At 33.2% G+C, this 21,160-nt stretch overlaps 1 protein-coding gene and 1 long non-coding RNA gene across 2 annotated transcripts; one reads left to right on the top strand and one right to left on the bottom strand.

The window, feature by feature from the left end:
- The first annotated feature begins 36 nt into the window (after positions 1–36).
- On the top strand, positions 37–619 carry LOC136068835 (uncharacterized). Its single transcript, XR_010630154.1, has 2 exons — positions 37–251; positions 332–619. It is a non-coding gene; the product is annotated as an uncharacterized LOC136068835 (long non-coding RNA).
- A 7,150-nt stretch (positions 620–7,769) lies between these two features.
- On the bottom strand, positions 7,770–15,156 carry LOC112031739 (putative receptor-like protein kinase At3g47110). The gene is made up of 4 exons (XM_065776594.1): positions 15,056–15,156; positions 14,684–14,726; positions 8,583–11,100; positions 7,770–8,405 (listed from the first exon to the last, which is right to left on the bottom strand). Exons 1-4 carry the CDS (start codon positions 15,154–15,156, stop codon positions 8,134–8,136), a joined length of 2,934 nt encoding a protein of 977 aa, XP_065632666.1. The 3' UTR covers positions 7,770–8,133.
- Positions 15,157–21,160: the final 6,004 nt, after the last annotated feature.

Below are 21,160 nucleotides of genomic sequence, written 5' to 3'. Positions count from 1 at the left end.
CGACGTCGTTTTGGTATTAGATTATAAAAAAAAAAAAAAATGTAACGTTGTCGTTTTATAAACCCTAAATATTTTTTATCCCCATCCCAATCAGTTTCGTACCTCTCTTTCTCTCTCTCTTCCCGTTAGTCTTTCTTATCCAAGCATCTCCGCCTCTCCTCTCTCTCCCCTCCCTCTTCAGCCACCATTCTCTACTGCTTGATGCTTTGTTCTTCGAGTTTCACCCTCTCCCCTCCCCCTTGTTTTATCAGGTTTGTTAATCTATTTTCCTTTGATAGTTTTGTTTCATCTTTTATGACTTAGGGTTTTTTTTTTTTTTTTTTTTTTGCAGAATATTTGGGTTATGATTATGTTGTGGTTTTGGAGGGTTAAATTCTGTGTTTGGGTTCTGATAAACTTGAGGAATTCACCGAACTAACTGCACCGAACCGGTATCTTGCACCGCACCTTGTGCAGACCGGTTTTACTACTCCACTTGGGGAAACTGCACCTTATAGGTGCAGTGTTAAAAACACTCTCATAACCGGCCGCACCGCACCGTGTACAGGAGTCACGCGAATAGGTAGAGAACAAACTTAACAATTTTCTCAAAATAAATAAATAGATAATGTTTCTATTATTACTTTCTACTTACTATTTATTAATTCTATATTTTTTTATATAAAAAATTCATTGCTATATAATTTATAGTTTATAGTTTATATAATATATAATATTCTTAGGGCGTTAAGTGGTTATATATCTAAATTTATATTCATTGATATTCATTGGAATAGTGAATGAGTTTTGCTCGTATTAACTAGTAATTCAGTACTGGGTGTAACTTGTCATTGGATATCAGCATATACAAATGAGACTACCACGGATATTTGATGAAAAAGTAAATTTGAGTGTACTATCATAAGCTAAGACTAAAGCATATTGTAGGTTTGGGCGTGAAAATAAGTGTATTTCTAGAGTTTTCTTAATTAATTAGATTACCCTTCTTCAATCTTTGATCAAGTCAGTCACATCAAAGATTGTAATACAAATTTTATAATTCGTCTAATTTGCTTGGTGAATTGGTCTTCTAGAATATGGTGACCATGATCATGTCGTGCAATTACTATCCAAAGATGTCATAAGATTTTAATTTATTACCTTTTTAAGACTTTATAATTTAATTTTTTTTACTTTTAAAACTACAAGATTTAATTTGTTACACCTATAAACTACAAAGTTTAAAATAATAGTTATGACTATTATAACTTTCAAAATTCTTTGATTACTTTCTCATCCATGCAATTACTAATTTCGAACTCAAGGAATTATGAAATAGAATTAGAAAAAGGAAAAAAGAAAAAAAAAATATCTAAGAACACCCACAGCCACAGAGCTTTCATGAGGTTAGTCCTCTTTGATGAGTTAGGCCCCTTCTTGATGTTGAAAACCAGACTTCAAGTGTGTAATGATGAATGATAATTACAAACATTATCAAAGTTGAAAGTGGTATTGCCTGTGCGATGGTACCAAGTATTGACTCTGAGGTCTTTATTGACGGTAGTGGCTGCTCCACCTGTCAAGGCTATCAATATATTGATAATGCACCTAGACATAACTCTAAAAGTTAGTCCAAATAATAATAAAAATAGTTCAAACAACAACAACAAAATTAGACTAAACAGAATAAATGAACAAAATATTCAATAAAACTCATTGAAAAAAAAAATCATTGAAATTAATAATCCATTAAACCCATTGTATTAAAATAATCTATAATTTCATTTTTTTTTTCCCTAAAAAAAATTGATACCAAGAGAGAGATATTGTGGTAGTGAGTTCTCCTAATCTTTGCAATCGCTAAAGCTTTACTCTCCTCGATGACTCGGCTTATCATCCGCTGCTCTCTCTATCTCTCATAATGATTAGATTCTTTAACTTTATTACTCTTATTTCAACATTCTTATTAATTCTCACTTTATCTCTTATTAGTAACTTTTTGCATTCATTTTGTCAGTAAAAGAAACTGTAAAATTTCATGTGCTTACAAGTTATTTATTATTTTTTTCTTTTACTGCTGAAATATTCAAGTTTTTTTTTTAGTAAATTTTAATGAATCCACTCTACAACTATTGGATTCAAAAATCTGAATTCGCTTGAAATCATTGAAATTCATAAGCACTAAAGAAGATTGCAAATTGTAAAATGAATTTGAATTAATCTTTGTCAAGCATATATCTAACAAAAATTAAGGAACAAAACAAATTAAACGTTGGGAAGTAAGTTAAAAGTTAAAACAACAAATAAATTATCTCCAGTTATCTTTCTTATGTTTAGTTGTTTGTAGATGGAAAGTTTAGTCTGTTTCAGTCGAATAGTCTGTTGTAGTTGGTAGTCTAGCTCTAGTGTTTTGTTGAAATGACTGTTTAACCTATGTGCTTTTTCCTTTATTTCAATAATTTAACTTCTCATGCAAAGAAAGAAAAAAAAAAAAAAAAAGTGAAAACGACAAAAATACCCAAATCTAGGGCCAGTTTGGTTTGAGCAAAAAAGGTGTGTATTCTATATTCATTTTTAGTTTTTCGTGGGACCCACCATTAAAAAACTTGTTTGGCTTTATATTTATATTCAGTTTTTAACACAGTTGTCAAATCGTGAATCGTATCATGAATCGATTTTTTATTTTTTGTATCGTGTATCATATTGAATCGTGTATCGTAAGATACACAAACACCTAATAAAATTATAAAATAATTATAGATATATGTATATAAAAAGTATATTTATTATAAATTAAAAATATATTCAACTAATGACCAATTTAATTATTACTTATGTAATAAAATTTAACAAAGCTAACTAAATAAATCAAATTAACTTACGTTTATAACATGTACATTCAAATTGATTAAACTCAAAAGTAATACATGATATATGAACCAAAATAATAATATCTTTTCGTCATCTTGGCTAATCAACTCCATCTAAATCAATGATATCATCATGTTCAGCATCTTGCAAAATTATTTTTCATAGATATTTTTTTATTATTATCAACATTTACTTTTCTTTTTTGGTTTTTTATTCTATATTTTTTTTCTTTATATTTTTTCTTGGCATTCTAGCTTTTTAGACTCAAAATAATAATAACAAAATAAAGAATAATTATATTTTCATTTAATACATTATTAATAACATAGAAAATAAATTTGCACATATGAAAGTGAGTGTTATAAGTATAGTCTAAATTTTGTAGGAGAAAGAGAAGGGAGGAAAAAAACTCATGGACTTGCTATTTCATTAGACTTAATTAAGTTTCCCAATAATTTTGTGTTAACAAAGTCTAACAACTTGTTTAAATCAAATAAAATCACAAATTTTAACAAAAAAAACTCATTTTAAATCCACATGTCTATGTATCGTACAATACGATTCATACGATGCGCACCTATGTATCGGACGATTCATGAGCACTAACGATACGCCCTTACGATATGAAACTTTTTGTACACGATATGATACGTATCGTGTATCGTACGATACTGACAACTATGGTTTTCAATTTCAGTATAAAAAAATATAGGATTTGAATATAAAACTAAATACAACTTTTTGGTGTTTTCATTTTCTTGAAATTGAATTTGTTACATTTTCGTAAAAAACCAAATCTGTGGGTCCTCTAACATTGATTTGTCCCTTAAAAAAACACTCTCTCTTTCAATTGTGATAAATTTTTAATTGAAATATATAAAGTGAAAAAAAAAAATATATATATATATATATATATATAAAAAAGAAGAAGCAAAAACTAGACTAGAAAATAATGCCAAACATGAAATGGGTTGAGTAGAAAAAATGAATATAAGATTTGAGAAACAAAAAAAGAGTTTAGAAAATAAAAAGAGAAAATGAATCCACCTCCAATAATAATCAAACAGGGCCCTAGTGATTGAGTTCTCATGAGTGCACGCTATCTTATAAAATGGGAGTCAAATTATTAGTCAAGTCATCAACTCCATGAAGTAAAGTGGTTATCAACATTTGTTATTTTGCAAGAGAAAAGATGAGAGACTTGATAGAGCCACAACATGAATCTCTTTCTCTAGACTTGACTTGCAATATATCTCATTCTGGAAACGACCATCTTAAAGATATATAGGACCACCTTGAATTTCCTAAGAGGTGTTTGGAAAAATCACATCCTCTTGTAACTAGTTTGCATAAATTCAAAGTAGGGCTGAGTAAGGACCTGAACAACCCGACCCATCAGTGTTTCAATACAATCTCAAAAGGAGATTTTATTTTTTATTTTTATTTTTTGCTTTTCATGTCTATAGTATGAAATTATCTACACGTATATTAATATTTTTATTTAAAAGATAAAAACTAAATGAAAGAGAAACTTCAAATCAATTGTTACATGAAGATTTACTTCATTAATCATTTTATCAATTGAAAACCTAAAAAAAAAAAATCATTAGTACTTTTGCATATCTAAAAGAAAATATAATGGATTTTAAATAAAGTATTTATAATCTAAAAGTTTAAATAAACACTGTTAAGTTGAATTAAGTTATATATAATCTTTAAATGAGATAACTTTTATGGACTTCTTTAAATTTAATTTATAAATTTTATATAAATAAAAGTCTTGCGTGTCCTGTTTAGATAAGTAGAAAACCCCAAATCACATGCCTTGGTTGTTCATTTCCCATCTATAAAGATACTAGTCGCTCATTCATGCTCTGCACGGGAACCTACCTATTTGTGAGGTTAATTAAAATAATTTTATAAAATTTTAAATTGATTAAGAAACTACACCATTGCATAATTCGCTCTTGTATGACTTCAATTTGTGTTACAATTTGATGAAGAAGGTATTGCTTGAACGTCCAATTGCTTACAAAAAAATTGTCAGACAATTTCAGATACTGCAAAAAAATAACTCAAAAATTCAGATATTAAAACTTCTAAAAGACTAAAAAATATTAAAGAATTAGATGATTCACTACTTAGAATTATTGAAAAAAAAAAAAAAAAACTAAACAATAGAGAAATATAAGAGAAAAATGGGTTACATTCAAAAGAATAATTTCAATTATTGCAAACTTTTTTATCGGTTCATGTATGAAAATTACTTTTTGAAAAATACATGAAAAATCATAAAATAAATTTTTTTTTTTTTTAACAAAGTAGAGGAGAATAAAAATAATATAAGAAGAGCTCATACCTCTACTCGGCTTAAAAAAATATATATATATTGGTGTTTGCATTGCTTTTATAGTGTTCATGATTAATCTCGCAAATTTGGAGATAAATTATTAACGTTTGAGTTTGAGTTTAAGTTGAACTTGTTAGAGAGATAGAGTTTTATTCCTTATTAAGTTTGGATTAAACAAAAATAATATTGTTTAAAAAAATGGTAATGATGAGTTTGAGTTTAAAATGGACTTGTTAGAGAGATAAAGTTTTACTCCTTATTAAGTTTGGATTAAAAAAATAATTTTATTTTAAAAATGATAATGATGAGTTTGAGTTTAAGATGGACTTGTTATAGAGATAGAGTTTTACTCTTTGTTACGTTTGGACTAAACAAAATTAATTTTATTTAAATAAAATGATAATTTTATTTAAATATTGTGCTGACGTGGAAATTTAAACAATTTTTTTCTTCTTCTTATTGTTTGATTGCACATTAGGATTGCAATCTACAAACCCTTGCAATGCACGAAAACGTTTTTTATAAAGTCAAAAAAAAATTTACAAATTCTTTATTGAAATTAGGAATATATTCTTAGACCCTTTCATAAACTAAAATTACATTTTTGGAATCGATATCATTGCCTAAGTTGATGCATTTTCATTATGTTTATTTGGCAGGTGTTAGTTGTTGCCAACCCAGCAAACACTAATCCACTCATCTTAAAACAATTTTCTCCTTCAATCCCAAAGAAAAACATCACATGCCTAACACGACTTGATCACAACAGAGCTTTGGGCCAAATAGCTGAGAGGCTAAAGATTCATGTTAGTGATATCAAGAACGTAATCATCTGGGGAAATTACTCTACAACTCAATATCCTGATGTCAATCACGCGACTTTCACCACCAGAAATGGAGATAGACCGATCAGAGAGCATGTTGTTGATGATCATTGGTATCTCAACATATCCAACATGTTTGTCTGTTACCACTTTCACATGTTTAAATCACTTGGAAACATAGGTTGATAAACTACTTTAAACTTTTCAAATGAGAGGTATAGTAACGTAGGGTTCAAATTCAGACCACATACCATGATAAACTACTACTTGTTCTAAAAGTTTAAAACTATTAGGAAATGGTAAATTTAATTATTTAATTATTGTTCTAGTATAACTTGTATCTAAGTCAACTACATAATTTTATCAACATTTAGGATTTTGGTAATTGTAGCAATCCCTTCCCCTCAAAATAAATAGTCATTGGTCATCTTTGAAGAGAAAATTGACCTAGTGAAATTATGTCTCTCCGTAGATTATCTTGCTTCTTTTAAGCAATAGCTTCAGGTGTACTGTCAAGTAGTATCTACATGCCAATTACCTAACCCAGGGATCCCAATTTTTAGGGCGTAGGTGGTAACAATTTTTATACTTGAATTTGTACTTATCAAAAAAAAAAAAAAATTATATACTTCAATTTGTCTTGAGAATCCTGTTAGGACCTGGCTTTGATATTGAAAAATTATTAAACAACAAAGTTTTAGGTTGGAGTGGGGTAAAGTAGTGTGCATGTTGAAATTTTAGGTTGCAACCCTTTGCAGGATCTTTAACAACCTAGTTATGTTGACAATATTCACATGAGAAAACATGCGGTCAGGAGCTGGCATAAAAGGCCAGATTTACGCCACCAATCAGTGTTTGCTACATCATACATTTAATGAAAAACCCGTACACCCTCTTACACACAATTATATTCCTCACACACGTATCAGAGAGCAGACTCTATCAAACATGCCTAGACCTATTCCATCTACTCCTCTCCTCTTACCACCGGACTGGAGCTCCACCCCGCCGCTGGCGCTGCCGCACTCGTCGTTCTGGAGCTGGCGCTACCGCAACTAACCTCAAGGTTTGTTCTGAATTCTGTTTATTGTTTGGTTAGTTATTTTCCCAAACTTTGGGTTTTGAAATTATGATAGCCTATTATACTTTTGTGTTAGCAATTAGCATGTTATATATTCCAAAATGTTGTAAAAAATGGTCCAAATGTTTTAATACTACTTGCATGAGACTATTTCAGTGCACTTAGTGTTTGGAACCTGCTTACACATTGGCAAGGCTCGAGATCGATGAGTTCTCAAGGGCAAAGATGGATGCAACAACAAAAGACCTCATTGACGAAAAAGAAGTGGCCCATTCATGCCTCAACTAACAATAAAACCATCTTCCCTGGAGAATAATGAAGAAGACTTGATAATACATGAAAAGAAAAAAGGGATTTCCAATTTCCATCCCAACTTTATTTACAAATTTTATCAGTCACTTATAAGCTTTGGAACAATGACAGAACAAGATGTGTCCTGATTTATCTTATTTCATGTGTTGGCAAAAATGTAGACTAGTTCACCAAGCACCTCCCCAAATCCAAAAATCAGTTCCATGTTATTACTCATATGTGTTCAGTGACTTTATATTATTTCGTAAGTCCTAAAAAAACATCAAATTTATAAAGTATTAAAAACAAAACTAAATTATTATAGGTCATACGACTAAGAATTTGAATTCACTTACCATTATGCTATAATATATGTACAATATTCTTCAAAACCATCTTACATAAAACATTACAATATTAACCGTACATGACAACTTACTAATTGAATTAAACAAAAAACCATACGTATAAACCCATAAATTAAATAAGACTTACTTATTAATAGAAGAAAACCCAGCCCATACCCAACAATTATATAATTATTAAAATACCCTTGACTATAGAATAACTAAATAAATATAAAAACCTAATTAACTACTGTGGATACCTATTCTTGGGCTTTGTCTGTAACGTTAAGCTTCCAAAGGAATTTGCCTTTTAATTGAAAGCAATTCCAAGGCTACTCTGTTCATGTCCATTCTGTCTATAGGAGATTGTGCTGAACATGCAAGTCCAATCTAAAAGACTGATATCAAGCATTCAGTCTGTCCACTTGTCCAGTCACTCCAACTCGAAACCATGTTATCATTTTCTCTTGCTTTGTTGAAAATTGAATGGTCCACAATCTCCATCACTTGTCCTGGCAATGCCAACTTAACAAAGTTATGAAGGTTCAGGTCATCTTTGAATAGTTTATCAGTGGGTCTTCTTCCAGTTAACATCTCCAATAAGAGAATCCCAAAGCTGTACACATCCCCATTAGTTGAAAGTTGACTACCCATTCCATACTCTGCAAAAATTTAGAGCACTTTCATACACTAAGAACAATTCTTAGTCAATGCTATGAAACTAGTGATTTGGTGAAGTTCGTATATAAATATTCAATACGGGTCATCCCTGTTTTGATTATTGATGCATTCATTATACGTTAATACTTTTAGAATTGAGTGAAATCATGATACATTACCTGGAGCAGCATATCCAACAGTTCCCTTAATCCCTGCTGAGCTTAATTGATTAAGAAAAGCTTCCTTCCCAGATTTCGAAAGGAGTCTAGCCAAACCAAAATCACTTGTATGAGCAATCATATCATCATCGAGAAGAATATTGCTTGGCTTTAGATCACAATGAATAATAGGGGTTTGGCAGTGATGATGAAGATAAAGCAAAACCGAAGCCACGTCTATAGCAATGTTGATTCTTTGAAGAAGATTTAAACTTCTCAATTGCTTGAGCCCATCTTCAGGATGTAACTGCATCTCCAAGCTTCCATTTGGCATGAACTCATATACTAAAGCTTTAAAATCATTGCCCTTAAAATCAATACTCGAACAAGCAGTTAGAATCTTAACGAGGTTTCGATGCCGGATGTTCCTCAAGGCTTCACATTCGGCAATGAAACTCTTGGAAGCTCCTTGCTTTTGAAGATTGAGTATCTTGACTGCAACATGTGTTTCATCTGGACCAAGTTTTCCTTTATAGACACTACCAAAATTACCTGAACCAATCAAATTCTCCAAAGAGAATCCATTAGTTGCATTGTGTAATTCTTTATAAGAGATCTTTTGGTAGGAGGGTCCAAAGGTGGAAATGGAAAGGCTTTTTTTCTTCGACTTTTTCAACCAGGAAAGAGCCATCAAAGAAAACAATGTCAAGCAGAAAGCAGCTGCAATGCTTATTGCCAGTATCAATTTAAAAGCAAAATGCTTTTTGTGTTTCTTGGATCTTTGAATGGGGCATGCAGGCAAATGCAGCTCTTGGATCCCCCCACAAAGACCAGTGTTGCCTTTGACTTCAAATGCACTAGCATTTCTGAAGACCCCTTCTACAGGTACATCTCCCTCAAGATTGTTGAAAGAGAGGTTTAAAGTTTGCAACACGGGAAAATTAACCATATAGCTTGGGATTTGGCCGAACAAGTTGTTGTGGGAAAGATCAAGATATTGAATACCTTTTAACTTACTTAGGTCTGGAATGGTTCCTTCAAAGGAGTTGCCTTGCATGTCAAGTTCTTCTAAGGCCAAACAGTCCCCTAGCTGGGCTGGAATCTCTTTGGAAAATTTGTTGTATGAAACGTCTAGTACAACAAGAAGTTTCAGGTTTCCAAAATCTGGTGGTAAAAAACCGGTCAAGGAGTTATGAGACACATCAATTTGGACTAGAGGAAGGCCAAAAAGTTGCTCGGGTATGGTGCCATTTAATTTATTATTGCTAAGGCTTACCTCTTGCAGGTGGCTACACCTTCCAACACTAGTGGGTATGCTCCCTTCTAAGCTGTTATTGAACAATTGGAGGTATAGTAATTGAGTCATGTTGCCAACGGAAGATGGGATCACCCCAGTCAATTTGTTTTCATCCAAGTACAAAGCGTTCAAGTTTGTGAGCTTTCCAATTGAAGATGGAATATTCCCTGTTAACAAGTTAGATCCCAGGTCAAGTTGAGTTAGGCTAACAAGATTTGATATTCGTGTTGGTATGCTCCCACCAATAGAATTGCCTCCTAGCCCGAGACATAATAATTGGATTGAGAGGTTTGTTATGGAGTTAGGCAACTCACCTCCAAGCTGGTTGTAGTCGACAACCAGATAGTTTAACTGGCTGCAATTGTTCAAAGAACTCAGAAAACTCAAATCATCAACTGAGTTATTTCCTAGAAGATTAGAATAAGCACCAAACCCTCGAAGATTTAGTAGATTACCAAAACTCATAGTAATGGTTCCTGTAAATTGATTTTCTGGGATATCAAGCCTTTGAATGTCTGACACATTGGAAAATGAAACTGGAATTGTTCCTGTAAATTGGTTTCTTCCTATATCCAGTATCTGCAGATTTTGAAGAACAATGCCCAAGTCGGGGCTGAGGCTACCAGTGAAGTTGTTATCAGTCAAGACAATACGTGTGAGCAATGATAAATTGTATAGGGAAGGTGGAAACACACCAGAAAGATGATTTACACCTACAACAAAAGTTGTCAAGCTTTTCATTTGGGCTACTGTATTTGGGATTTCTCCCTCCAAATTGTTATATGCAAACGAAAGTTTTTGGAGAGAGGACAAGTTCCCCAGAGAAGGTGGGAACCTTCCACTTAGATGATTGTTGTGAAGAATTAGTTTCTGAAGTTTTGACAAAAAGCCAAGTTCTGAAGGGATTCCTTGTACTAAATCGCTGTACTGGAGATCAAGATACTGTAGGTTGGAACAGTGAGAAAGATTGACAGGAATTTCCCCTCCCAATGTTGGATTATGACTCAGGTTCAAATTTCGAAGCCTGGTCAAGTAACCAACTTCTGAGGGAATTCCACCATGGAAAGAGTTACTTGCAAGGTTGAGGGATCGAAGGAAAGAAAGATTTCCAATGTGGGGTGATATGGTGCCTACCAACTTATTGTTTTTTAGGTCCAAACCAATGACTCTTTGGTGTTTGTTGCCACAAGTGACCCAACCCAGTGGCAGAAATGGAAAGAGTGATTCCAAGAAGCCAGAGGGCTATCTATGTGGGACTTGAATTGGAGCAGTGCAAGTTTATCAGTTTCGTTTGAAAGTGTGGTAGCTAAGGAAAATTTAGAGATGGATAAAGAGAGGAACAGAAGAAAGATGGGATGGTAGGTTAGTGAGAAGAGTGGTCGTATATTCATAAGCAGATGATCCATCTTGTAGGAACAAATTAGCTTCTTCAGAGAGAGATACTGACATAGGCAGGAACTGACCGGTGAGAGTTTCAGTAGAGAGAGGTAAGGAAGGAAGGCTGAGGAAGAAGGGGAAACGGCGCAAGAGAGAATAATATAAGACGTAGGGGTTTCTAAATATTAACTCTACAATACCAAAACGACGCCGTTTGAGCCTGATATTAATTTTAATAAAACGACGTCGTTTTGGTATTAGATTGAAAAAAAAAAAAAAAAACTTGTAACGTTGTCGTTTTATAAACCCTAAATATTTTTTATCCCCATCCCAATCAGTTTCGTACCTCTCTTTCTCTCTCTCTTCCCGTTAGTCTTTCCTACCCAAGCATCTCCGCCTCTCCTCTCTTCAGCCCCGCCACTTGCTGTCAGTCTCTCCCCTCCCCTTGTTCTATCAGGTTTGTTAATCTATTTCCTTTGATAGTTTTGTTTCATCTTGTATGACTTAGGTTTAGTTTAGTTTAGTTTAGGGTTTTTTTTTTTTTTTTTTTTTTTTTCTCGTGATTTGAAATGGTATATTTTTTAGAGAGATTGTGAATTTGTGCATATTTTGTTTGTTTTCTTTCGTGCATGTTTTTTTTTTTTTTTGGTTCAGAATATATGGGTTATCTAATGATTATGTTGTGGTTTGGGAGTGTTAAATTCTGTATTTGGATTCTGAAAAAATTGAGGAATTCACCGAACTAACCGCACCGAACCGGTATCTTGCACCGCACCTCGTGCAGACCGGTTTTACTATTCCACTGGTGAGGTGCGGTCAAGCACTTGGGTAAACTGCACCTTATAGCAAGCCCAATAAGCCCACATAATCTCTTTACAAAAACCTAAGTTTTTGGGACAATAAGTAGTTTGACCGTTTACAACTCATTAACGAACATATTAAGTGAAAACCAGATTTCTTATGAATCCGATTGTATAATCCTTACTTTGTTAAAATTGAAAACTGAAAATACTATAGCGAAATAATTCTTAAATGTGTGAATAATACTGTGAGATTATTTTTAATTAAAAAAATTGCTAAAAAGTGTAATGCGTGAGATTTGTGAACAGTGCATAGAAATACTGTTTACAGTTGACTTGTCAACTATTGTGGGCTGACAAAAAAAAGGAAGAGAAAACACGCGATGTGGGCTGAAAAAAAAAAAGGAAGAGAAAACACGCGAAATGCAGCCGTGAACATAAAATCCAAACACATACTATATGTCTGTTTCCAACTTATTCATAATCAAGCATATTGTCAGATTTCTAATGATTACAAATGTTGAAAGATTGAAATCTTTAAAGAGTTCTTTTTTTCTTTTTCTTTTTTTAATATTCACTGTTATGCGGCTAATTTTTTGAATTAATATTGTTTCCCAAGTGTTTTCTTCTTTTTTTTCTTTTTTTTGAGAAGAATGTTGTTTCCTTCGGTGATGCCCTTTCATTGCTTCATTATGCAAGTGCTAGTTGTTGCCAACCCTGCAAACACCAATGCTCCCATCTTGAAAGAATTTGCTCCTTCAATCCCAGCGAAAAACATCACGTGCCTAACACGACTCGATCATAACAGAGCATTAAGTCAAATAGCTGAGAGACTAAAGGTTTATGTTACTAATGTCAAGAACGTAATATAATGCGTAATTTGTTTTCTAAAATTTGTTGAAGAAAATTTGTTCCCTGTAAAAATGAAACAATTTCTACAACTATTTTCCATCGCTCTATTTCCGTAAATATAACATTCTATTATTTTATATTTGGGTGTGTTTGATTGATATTTTTTCAAATGTGGTCCATATTCTTTAACCACTATTATAGTGCATTATGTTTTTCTAATTTGTTTTTTTGTAAAACTAAACTTTCAAAATTTCAAATATATTATACAAATTTCTTCTTCTCTTAATTTAGGAGATTATCATGATAATCAAAACTAGTGGTCCATATTCTTTAACCACTATTATAGTGCATTATGTTTTTCTAATTTGTTTTTTTGTAAAACTAAACTTTCAAAATTTCAAATATATTATACAAATTTCTTCTTCTCTTAATTTAGGAGATTATCATGATAATCAAAACTTACTACAAAATTATAAAATTATCTTAACCAAAATTAAAAATAAACTAAAGGCGATAAAGATAAACAATATAATAATTTATTACTAACACAACATGTAGGCATATTTAAATATATTACCAAGCAGATTTTGTTTGAATATAAACTTAAATATTCATTTTCAAAATAACTAAATATTAATCCAAACTAAAATCAACATAAATTATAAGAGGAAAAGAGGAGACTTAAAAAATATAACACTAAAACGTGTCAACACAAAGTAGAATTATAAATAAATAAATAAAATTTCATTAGCTCGAGGGTTAAGAAACAATAAAAAATTCAGCAAAAGAAAAAAAAATTTGTGAAAGAGAGTATTCACCTCTTTTTTTTTAAGCTCTTAGACGAAATTGAGAAGCTACAGTGATAAATTTGTTTGTACTTTTTCTCTATGTGGAAAATGCAGAATGTGTAGGACACCCGATGGAAAATTGCATGGAGGAAAGTTCGTGGAAGAGGGATCTTTGATCAAATCAATTGATGTGAAAATTTTCTCTCCTTGTGGAAAATGCAGAACTTGTAGGACACCCTGTCACCCTCAGTTGAAAATGGCATTGAGGAAAGTTTGTGGAAGAGGGATCTCTAATCAAATCAATTGACGTGAAGTTTTTCTTTCCTTGTGAAAAATGCAAAATGTGTAGGATACCCTCAGTGGAAAATTGCATTGAGGAAACTTCGTGGAAGAGGGATTTCTAATCAAATCAATTGACGTGAATTTTTTCTCTCCTTGTGGAAAATGTGGAACGTGTAGGACACCTTGTCACCCTCGGTGAAAAATTTCGGTCATTTTTTTAAATACTCTTAAATTTTGATGGTGCAGTATGTCTACTCACTTTAATTAGTGGAAGTTCCCTTTTGATCTTTTAGAACGACTTTTCACAAAAGGGAGGTAATTTAGTCATATAAAGGAGGCCCTCTTTATTCCCCCTTTGAAAAGCCATGAGGAATCCGCGTATTGATTTATTTTTATCTCGATACTAGGGCCACTACCACTCAATAAAGATAAAGATGCTCAATCCGGGCAATGATTAGCAGTGACATTGGCCCATTGCCCTGCATAGGGGGTTAGAATTTGTCAGATCATTCCCATGTAGCACCTAGTTTATCAACTTTAACACCTCGTCACTTAATAATACATCGTACGTTTCATTTCCTATTTTAATATACAATCTATTAAAATAATACTAGATTCATCACACGGCGCATGTAATGAGACTTTTTTTTTTTTTTTTTTTTTTTTAGTATCATAATTTTTCATTTATTTTAATTTGAGGTTTACACATTTTTCTACTAATATTACATATTTAGAACTATTAATACAATCAGAAGTGGCATGAGTGTAACTTCAAAAATAAACACGAAAAGCATTGAAATCATATATGTCCATATGTAGATTTGTTCAATTTTTTAAGCTCGTCTCACGACACTCCTAGTTATATTAGTAGTGATGGTTCTTGTGAATTAGTAGGCTCAAAGTTTCGGGCGTTAACGATCTACAATCTAAATCTTGAAAATAACAAACAAGAAGTCAGAAGAGACCGGCGGAGGCCAGCCAAAGATCCTCCGATGATCAAGTCAGTGAGTTTGTAATTCTCAGTAAAGAGAAGTGTGAGTTTGTAATTCTCAGTAAAGAGAAGTCTTTTTCCTATGAAAATCTCTGAATGAATCTTACCTTCCTGTAGAAGAGCCTTTATATAGTGTTCGCTTGAGACTGTTATTTCTCCTACCGTTGTGGGTTTCGGAGGATTCGGAGATAACTTCCATAACCGCCATGGAAGTTACATTATTTGGGGTTTATTGACTATAACCATTTTATTGAAAGGAACAGTTAGTCTGATAGGAAAATGGAGTCTGCTTAAAGGGGAATGTCCAGTACACTCATCCATCTTACTAGATTGATGGACGAGTCAATACTTGGACGAGTCAATACTCAGATGAACGTCCATCTGGATAGACGGATGGACGAGCTTATAGCCAACTCATCCCTTTCCTGTGGACAAACCATATGGACGAATTAAATAGTTAAACTATTTTATAACATCATCAGTTGCCCCCAGTCCATAGGTCGTCTAAGGAAATATATGTTTTCAAATCACTTTTTTTTGTTGGACGCATTTATGGGATGTGCTACGTGTCGTAATTCTGTTGGTTTCTGGTTGCATCGTTTTATTCTTTTGAGGCACATGCCACGTGGCATCTTCTAATTGGTTTGTGTTGCTTTAAGTGCCCTGTTGGGTTTTCTATAAATAGTGGAATCCCTCCTGTACCCTTCACATTTTCTGAAATTTTCTTCTTGAAATCCCTCGTCTAGAGCCTCGTCTAGAAGTCTCTTCGCATCCATAGTCTCCTTTCGTCTAGAGCTAGGTACTCTCTTTTTTCTTGTCTTTAGGTTTTCCTTTTTCCTTAAAATGTCAGCAACAGTTATTTCTTCATCTTGAAATAGTACAAAAAAGGCTATAGACGAGTATTAGGATTCCACCAGTTATAGTGGTTCCAATAATAGTAATTATAGTAGCAAAGGAGGTTCTACGAACGAGGAATATATCTCTGGTGTTCTTGGGTTTCCTATAAAAGCTCTTCAAGAGCAACTTAGGAAAGCTTCAGGTTCCCAAGTTGGTACCTCGTCTAATGTTCCCTCGTCCAACCCTATGGACGAAGAAGAGGTCGTCTATAGTTGTATAGTAAATGTTCATTCCAAAACATTTGAGCAAAGGCTTGCCAATCTTAGGACGTGGTATCAGATTCCGGACGAATTCAACCCAAGGTTAGCCGTTCATGGAGAATGGTGCTGCAATCCCCGTTTTGGAATAGGCGTCTATGAAGCCTACTTCTTGGGGGGTCTTAGGTTTCCTTTAAATTCATTTGCTAGAGAATTGTTAGTTAGGTTAGGTTTGGGTGTATGTCAGTTCAATCCAAATGCGTGGAGATTAATTATCTCAATGCAAATTTTGTGGAAAAAAGTATTTGGAAGAGATCGTCCTCTTACTATGGACGAGTTTCTTTTCTGTTATAAACCCTCAGAGATAAGCCAATCTCTTAGCTTTCACCAATTTACAGCAAGGGGCAGGGATTGTAGATTGATCAAGTCCTTGCCCTCGTCTGAAAGGAATTGGAAGGCGGAATTTATTTTCGTCTCTGGTTTTTGGTCTGAAAATCTTGTAGATGTTGGAAGGGACCCTTTTGCTCCTTACACTGGAGATTTAGGGAACCTGCGTCCTGAGAGTACGTCTTTCCCCTGTTATTTTTCTCTCCCTCTTTTTGTATACATATATCTTATCTCAATGTTTCTAACTCATGTATTATTTGCTTCACAGGTGTTAAACGTTCATCTTTGAGCAAATTCCATCGTGACCATGTCCATAGGGCTCGTCTTCACGCTAATAGGAATTTTCATTCCTTAGTTAATCTTTGCAATCTTTTCAAGTGGGGATTCGGTCCTGATCCCCACAAATGGCGCCAACTGATGGTTCTCGTGAATCAGTAGGTTGAAAGTCTCGGGTGTTAACGATCTACAGGCTGAATCCTGAAAATAACAAACAAGAAGTCAGAGGAGACCGGTGGAGGCCGGCCAAAGATCCTCTGATGATCAAGTCAGTGAGTTTGTAATTCTCAGCAAAGAGAAGTCTTTTTCCTATGGAAATCTTTGAATGAATCTTACCTTCTTGTAGAAGAGCCTTTATATAGTGTTCGCTTCAGACAATTATTTCTCCTACCGTTGTGGGTTTCGGAGGATTCGGAGATAACTTCCATAACCACCATGGAAGTTATATTATTTGGGGTTTATTAACTATAACCGTTTTATTGGAAGGAACAGTTAGTCTGATAGGAAAATGGAGTCTGCTTAAAGGGGAATGTCCAGTACACTCGTCCATCTTACTAGATTGATGGACGAGTCAATACTCGGATGAACGTCCATCCGGATAGACGGATGGACGAGCTTATAGCCAACTCATCCCTTTCCTGTGGACGAACCATATGGACGAATTAAATAGTTAAACTATTTTATAACATCATCAAGTAGTTCTAAATGCATAATATTAGTGAGAAAATGTAAACCTCAAATTAGAATGAATGAAAAATTATGACACTAGACTAAAAAAAAAAATCATCCATATTTTGGACACTTTAAGAAATACCACCTTGTTGAGCTCAAAGGTTGGCATAAAAAATTTATTAACTATTTGAAAAGCTTGGGAAGAATAACACCCCCTTCCTCCTCTCCCCCCCCCCCCCCAAAAAAATAATGGACATGTTTGGTGTGGGGATGTTCCATGCACTTTCATATCCAATTGAAGCAATGACCCATGACTCAAGTCATGAGTCAACAAAATCTAATTATTTATTATATATTTTATTAAATTAAAATATCAATTTTTTTTTCTCTTTTCACACATGACTATTATTCACTTTTTTTGGTCCTCAAGAAACGTAAAGAAATAATAAAAAATTATCTTGCACAAGCATTTTAGCAACATGTTTAATAACATTATATGCATTTTCATATACTTTTTCACTCACATATATTTCAAAAAATACAAACAACGTTATTAAAACAACATTACCAAACGACCCCCCCTATTTTGCATAACTAGTTCATGATATGATGTTGGTGATTTTTTGAATTCTTTAGGCTTTATGTTATTTTCTATGAGCTTGTGTGAATGCTCTAATTGAACTCATGGATTTATTTATTTTTTCTATTAAATTGACAATGGGGTGGGGTAATTAAAACACATACCTTTTGCTATAAATAATAGAAAGTGTAATTTTTTTTCTTTGTTAAAAGATTGCTTAGAATATCTACTAAATATTAGTTGTTGCATCTGCAACCTCTATGCCCAACTTTCAAGGACATTGTACTTGAAGATATACCACTTAGGCCAATATATTCCATTATTAAATATCAATTAAGTTACAAAACTTTTATAGAATTTATTAAAGAAAAATGCTACGTACACAATATTTTCACTACAAATCTTTGATGGTTTGTTGTTACTGGTTTTAATTTAAACCCTTACTAAAATTACTTCTTCTTTTTTTTATCACCAATAACAGCTAGTAATAACCTGTCTATTAGAATTTGTTGTGAAAATATTGTGAACATAAATTTCTTTTTATAATTTGAAAAGTTATTGGAGGGTAAAAGAACTTACCTGGATATTCAATGGTAAGAGGCTTCCGACAATAATGGACAAATTTGGTGTGGGTGATGTGAAAGATGTTCCATTCACCTTCATATCCAATTGAAGCCATGACTCAAGACTCAAGCCATGAGTCAACAAATAGCTTCCATGAAGCTAAGGTTCCATTCCATTATTTCCATACAAACTTGAAAACAACTTTTGCCTATAGAGTCATCCCTATTTTTGTTTCCTTGTAAGAAAAATTGATCAATTCCTTATTAAATTTAATGCACCGAGTGATTATCATTCTTATTTGTTATTATTATAATTACTATTAAATAAATCAATAAGAAAGAGAGCTTGATGAACCCAATCACTTTCATGTAGAGTCATCCCTAATTTTGTTTCTTTGTAAGAAAAATTGATCAATTTCTTATTAAATTTAATGCACCGAGTGATTATCATTCTTATTTGTTATTATTATAATTACTATTAAATAAATCAATAAGAAAGAGAGCTTGATGAACCCAGTCACTATTCTTTTTCAGTCCTAAAAGCTATCAACCTTACAAAATCAGCCCATCCAACTTATAAAAGTTGCCCATGAAGAATAAAATTATTTCATGTAATTCCTTATTTTTTTTCACATTAAGAATGAAATTTGTGACACTTTACTGATTGCACCATTGATTTGCATCTTTTAATAGACTAGTGTATTTCAATGTATTAAAAAATTGGTTTTATGACTTTTTTTTTCATACTTTGGTCTCCTATTCACCTTAGCTCATGAAAAAATTTCTATCTATTTTAACAAAAAAAACCTACTTTTTTTTTATTTTACATATTCACTTTTCGAAAACACCTCACATCAGATTATCTACTTATACACTATATTTCTTTAAAATATTAATTTTTCTTTATTTTTTTTGTTGTTTCTCTTTCTTCACAAATAACAACCACCATCCACTTTCTTCCTTTATCCTTGGCATACGTAAAGAAAGAATAAAAAAAACTAAATACAACATGAATAATGCTAGTGTAAATTTACACAGATATTGTAGTAACAATATATTTTTACACAATTTTGCATAGTTTGATGTGAGTTAAATTTGTGCTTGGTTGGCTAAAATGTGATAAATTTTCTATTATACAAGCACTGATGTGAGTGCTATGAGACTCTAAATCCTAGTTCCATCCCTACATGAGAGTGACGCATGTCATCTTACTATTGTTGGTTCAACGAAGTTTGTATCCAAATTTTGTCCTATGACTAAAAACATATGTGGATGATTTTATTAATTGCCACGTAGTGAGTTGAAAGAATTTTCCTTCAAACTAATTGAAGGTAAACTTTTTTCTTTACTATTTTGGGTGTTATATGCCTTTTGGAGATAAAATATGTTTTAATGTTGTTGCATGAGACTTTATCTATTGTCTTGAGATTTGTTGTATACTTGTAGAACCATTACAGACTCATGCAATATGTGAGAATATATAATTATTTTGTGATATAATATAATGTCTAATATGTTTTCTAAAATTTGTTCCCTCTAAAAATAAAACAATTTCTATAAGTATTTTCCATTGCTCTATTTATACAAATATAAAATTCTATTATTTTATATTTGGGTGTGTTTGATTGCTTTTTTAAAGGTGGTCCATATTATTTTAACTACTATTATAGTGCATACCATTTTCCTTTTTTTTTTTTCTTTTTTTTTTTTCTGTAGATCTAAACTTTCTAATTTTTAAATATATTATATGATGTATAACAAAAAATCACATCTATGGTTCGTCCAGAAGGGTCGTCCAGAGAGTTGCGGTTAGCCAAACATCAGGCCATCTCCGATTCATCGAGAAGGGTCGTCTAGAGAGTTGCGGTTAGCCAAACATCAGGCCATCTCCGATTCGTCCAGATATCTCGTCCTTGGGATGTTGGGCAATTGATCACTCCAGGGAATCAAGTCGAGAGAATCGTCCATGCACAAGGTGCATGGACGACCACACAATGGCATGACAAAGAGTCGTCCATGCGCAGAGCCCATAGACGACTACGCAAACACTTAGCGAACTTCGTAGTGGTTCATCAACCCGCGTTCACCGCCGCCAATCCCTCCAATGTATGTAACTTCCAACGGCGGTTATGATTTTTTGTAGCCGTTGAGGAGGTTATGTCCGGATTCCAAGATTCTGGGGGAAGTTATTGAACTAGTAACCGCCCTAGAGTACCCTATATAAGGCCCGGTCTTCACCATGCAAAGGTATGAATTTCCTGAGATTTTACATTGAATAAAGTTGGAACTCCATTAGAAGAGAAAAACTAACTTCATCATCGGAGGGTGTTTGGCCGGCTCGCCCCGGTCACCCTTTGACTGCTTTCTCTCTTTGTAGGCCTCCGCTAACGCTGTAGTCCACCGAAGCCGAAGTGTTCAACTAACTGATTCCATACATCATCAGTTGGCGCCGTCTGTGGGAAAAATTCGTGAAACGATTTGCGATTTGCTCTTTCTGGGACAAAAAGTCGAATGGTTCGGACCAGATCGAGGGCTACTAGCCCAGGCCACCAAGGGAGTAGGGATGCTTCTAGCCATCCCCATCGAAATCACCAATCAGCACCTGTCACGCAGTCGCCTTCCATCCAACATATACAATCC

Source organism: Quercus suber, unplaced genomic scaffold (genome assembly GCF_002906115.3).
Source record: "Quercus suber isolate HL8 unplaced genomic scaffold, Cork oak 2.0 scaffold_137, whole genome shotgun sequence".
NCBI lineage: Eukaryota > Viridiplantae > Streptophyta > Magnoliopsida > Fagales > Fagaceae > Quercus > Quercus suber.
This window is presented reverse-complemented; position numbering and strand designations above follow the sequence as displayed.

What these genes read in the sequence shown, in the direction of transcription:
- LOC112031739 (XM_065776594.1), bottom strand. Translation starts at nt 15,156, where the DNA reads ATGGCGGTTATGGAAGTTATCTCCGAATCCTCCGAAACCCACAACGGT. An exon ending in AAAGGCTCTTCTACAGGAAG is followed by an intron (nt 14,727 to 15,055) that starts GTAAGATTCATT and finishes TTATTTTTGAAG; the next exon opens with TTACACTCATGCCACTTCTG. An exon ending in TGTTGGATATGCTGCTCCAG is followed by an intron (nt 8,406 to 8,582) that starts GTAATGTATCAT and finishes AAATTTTTGCAG; the next exon opens with AGTATGGAATGGGTAGTCAA.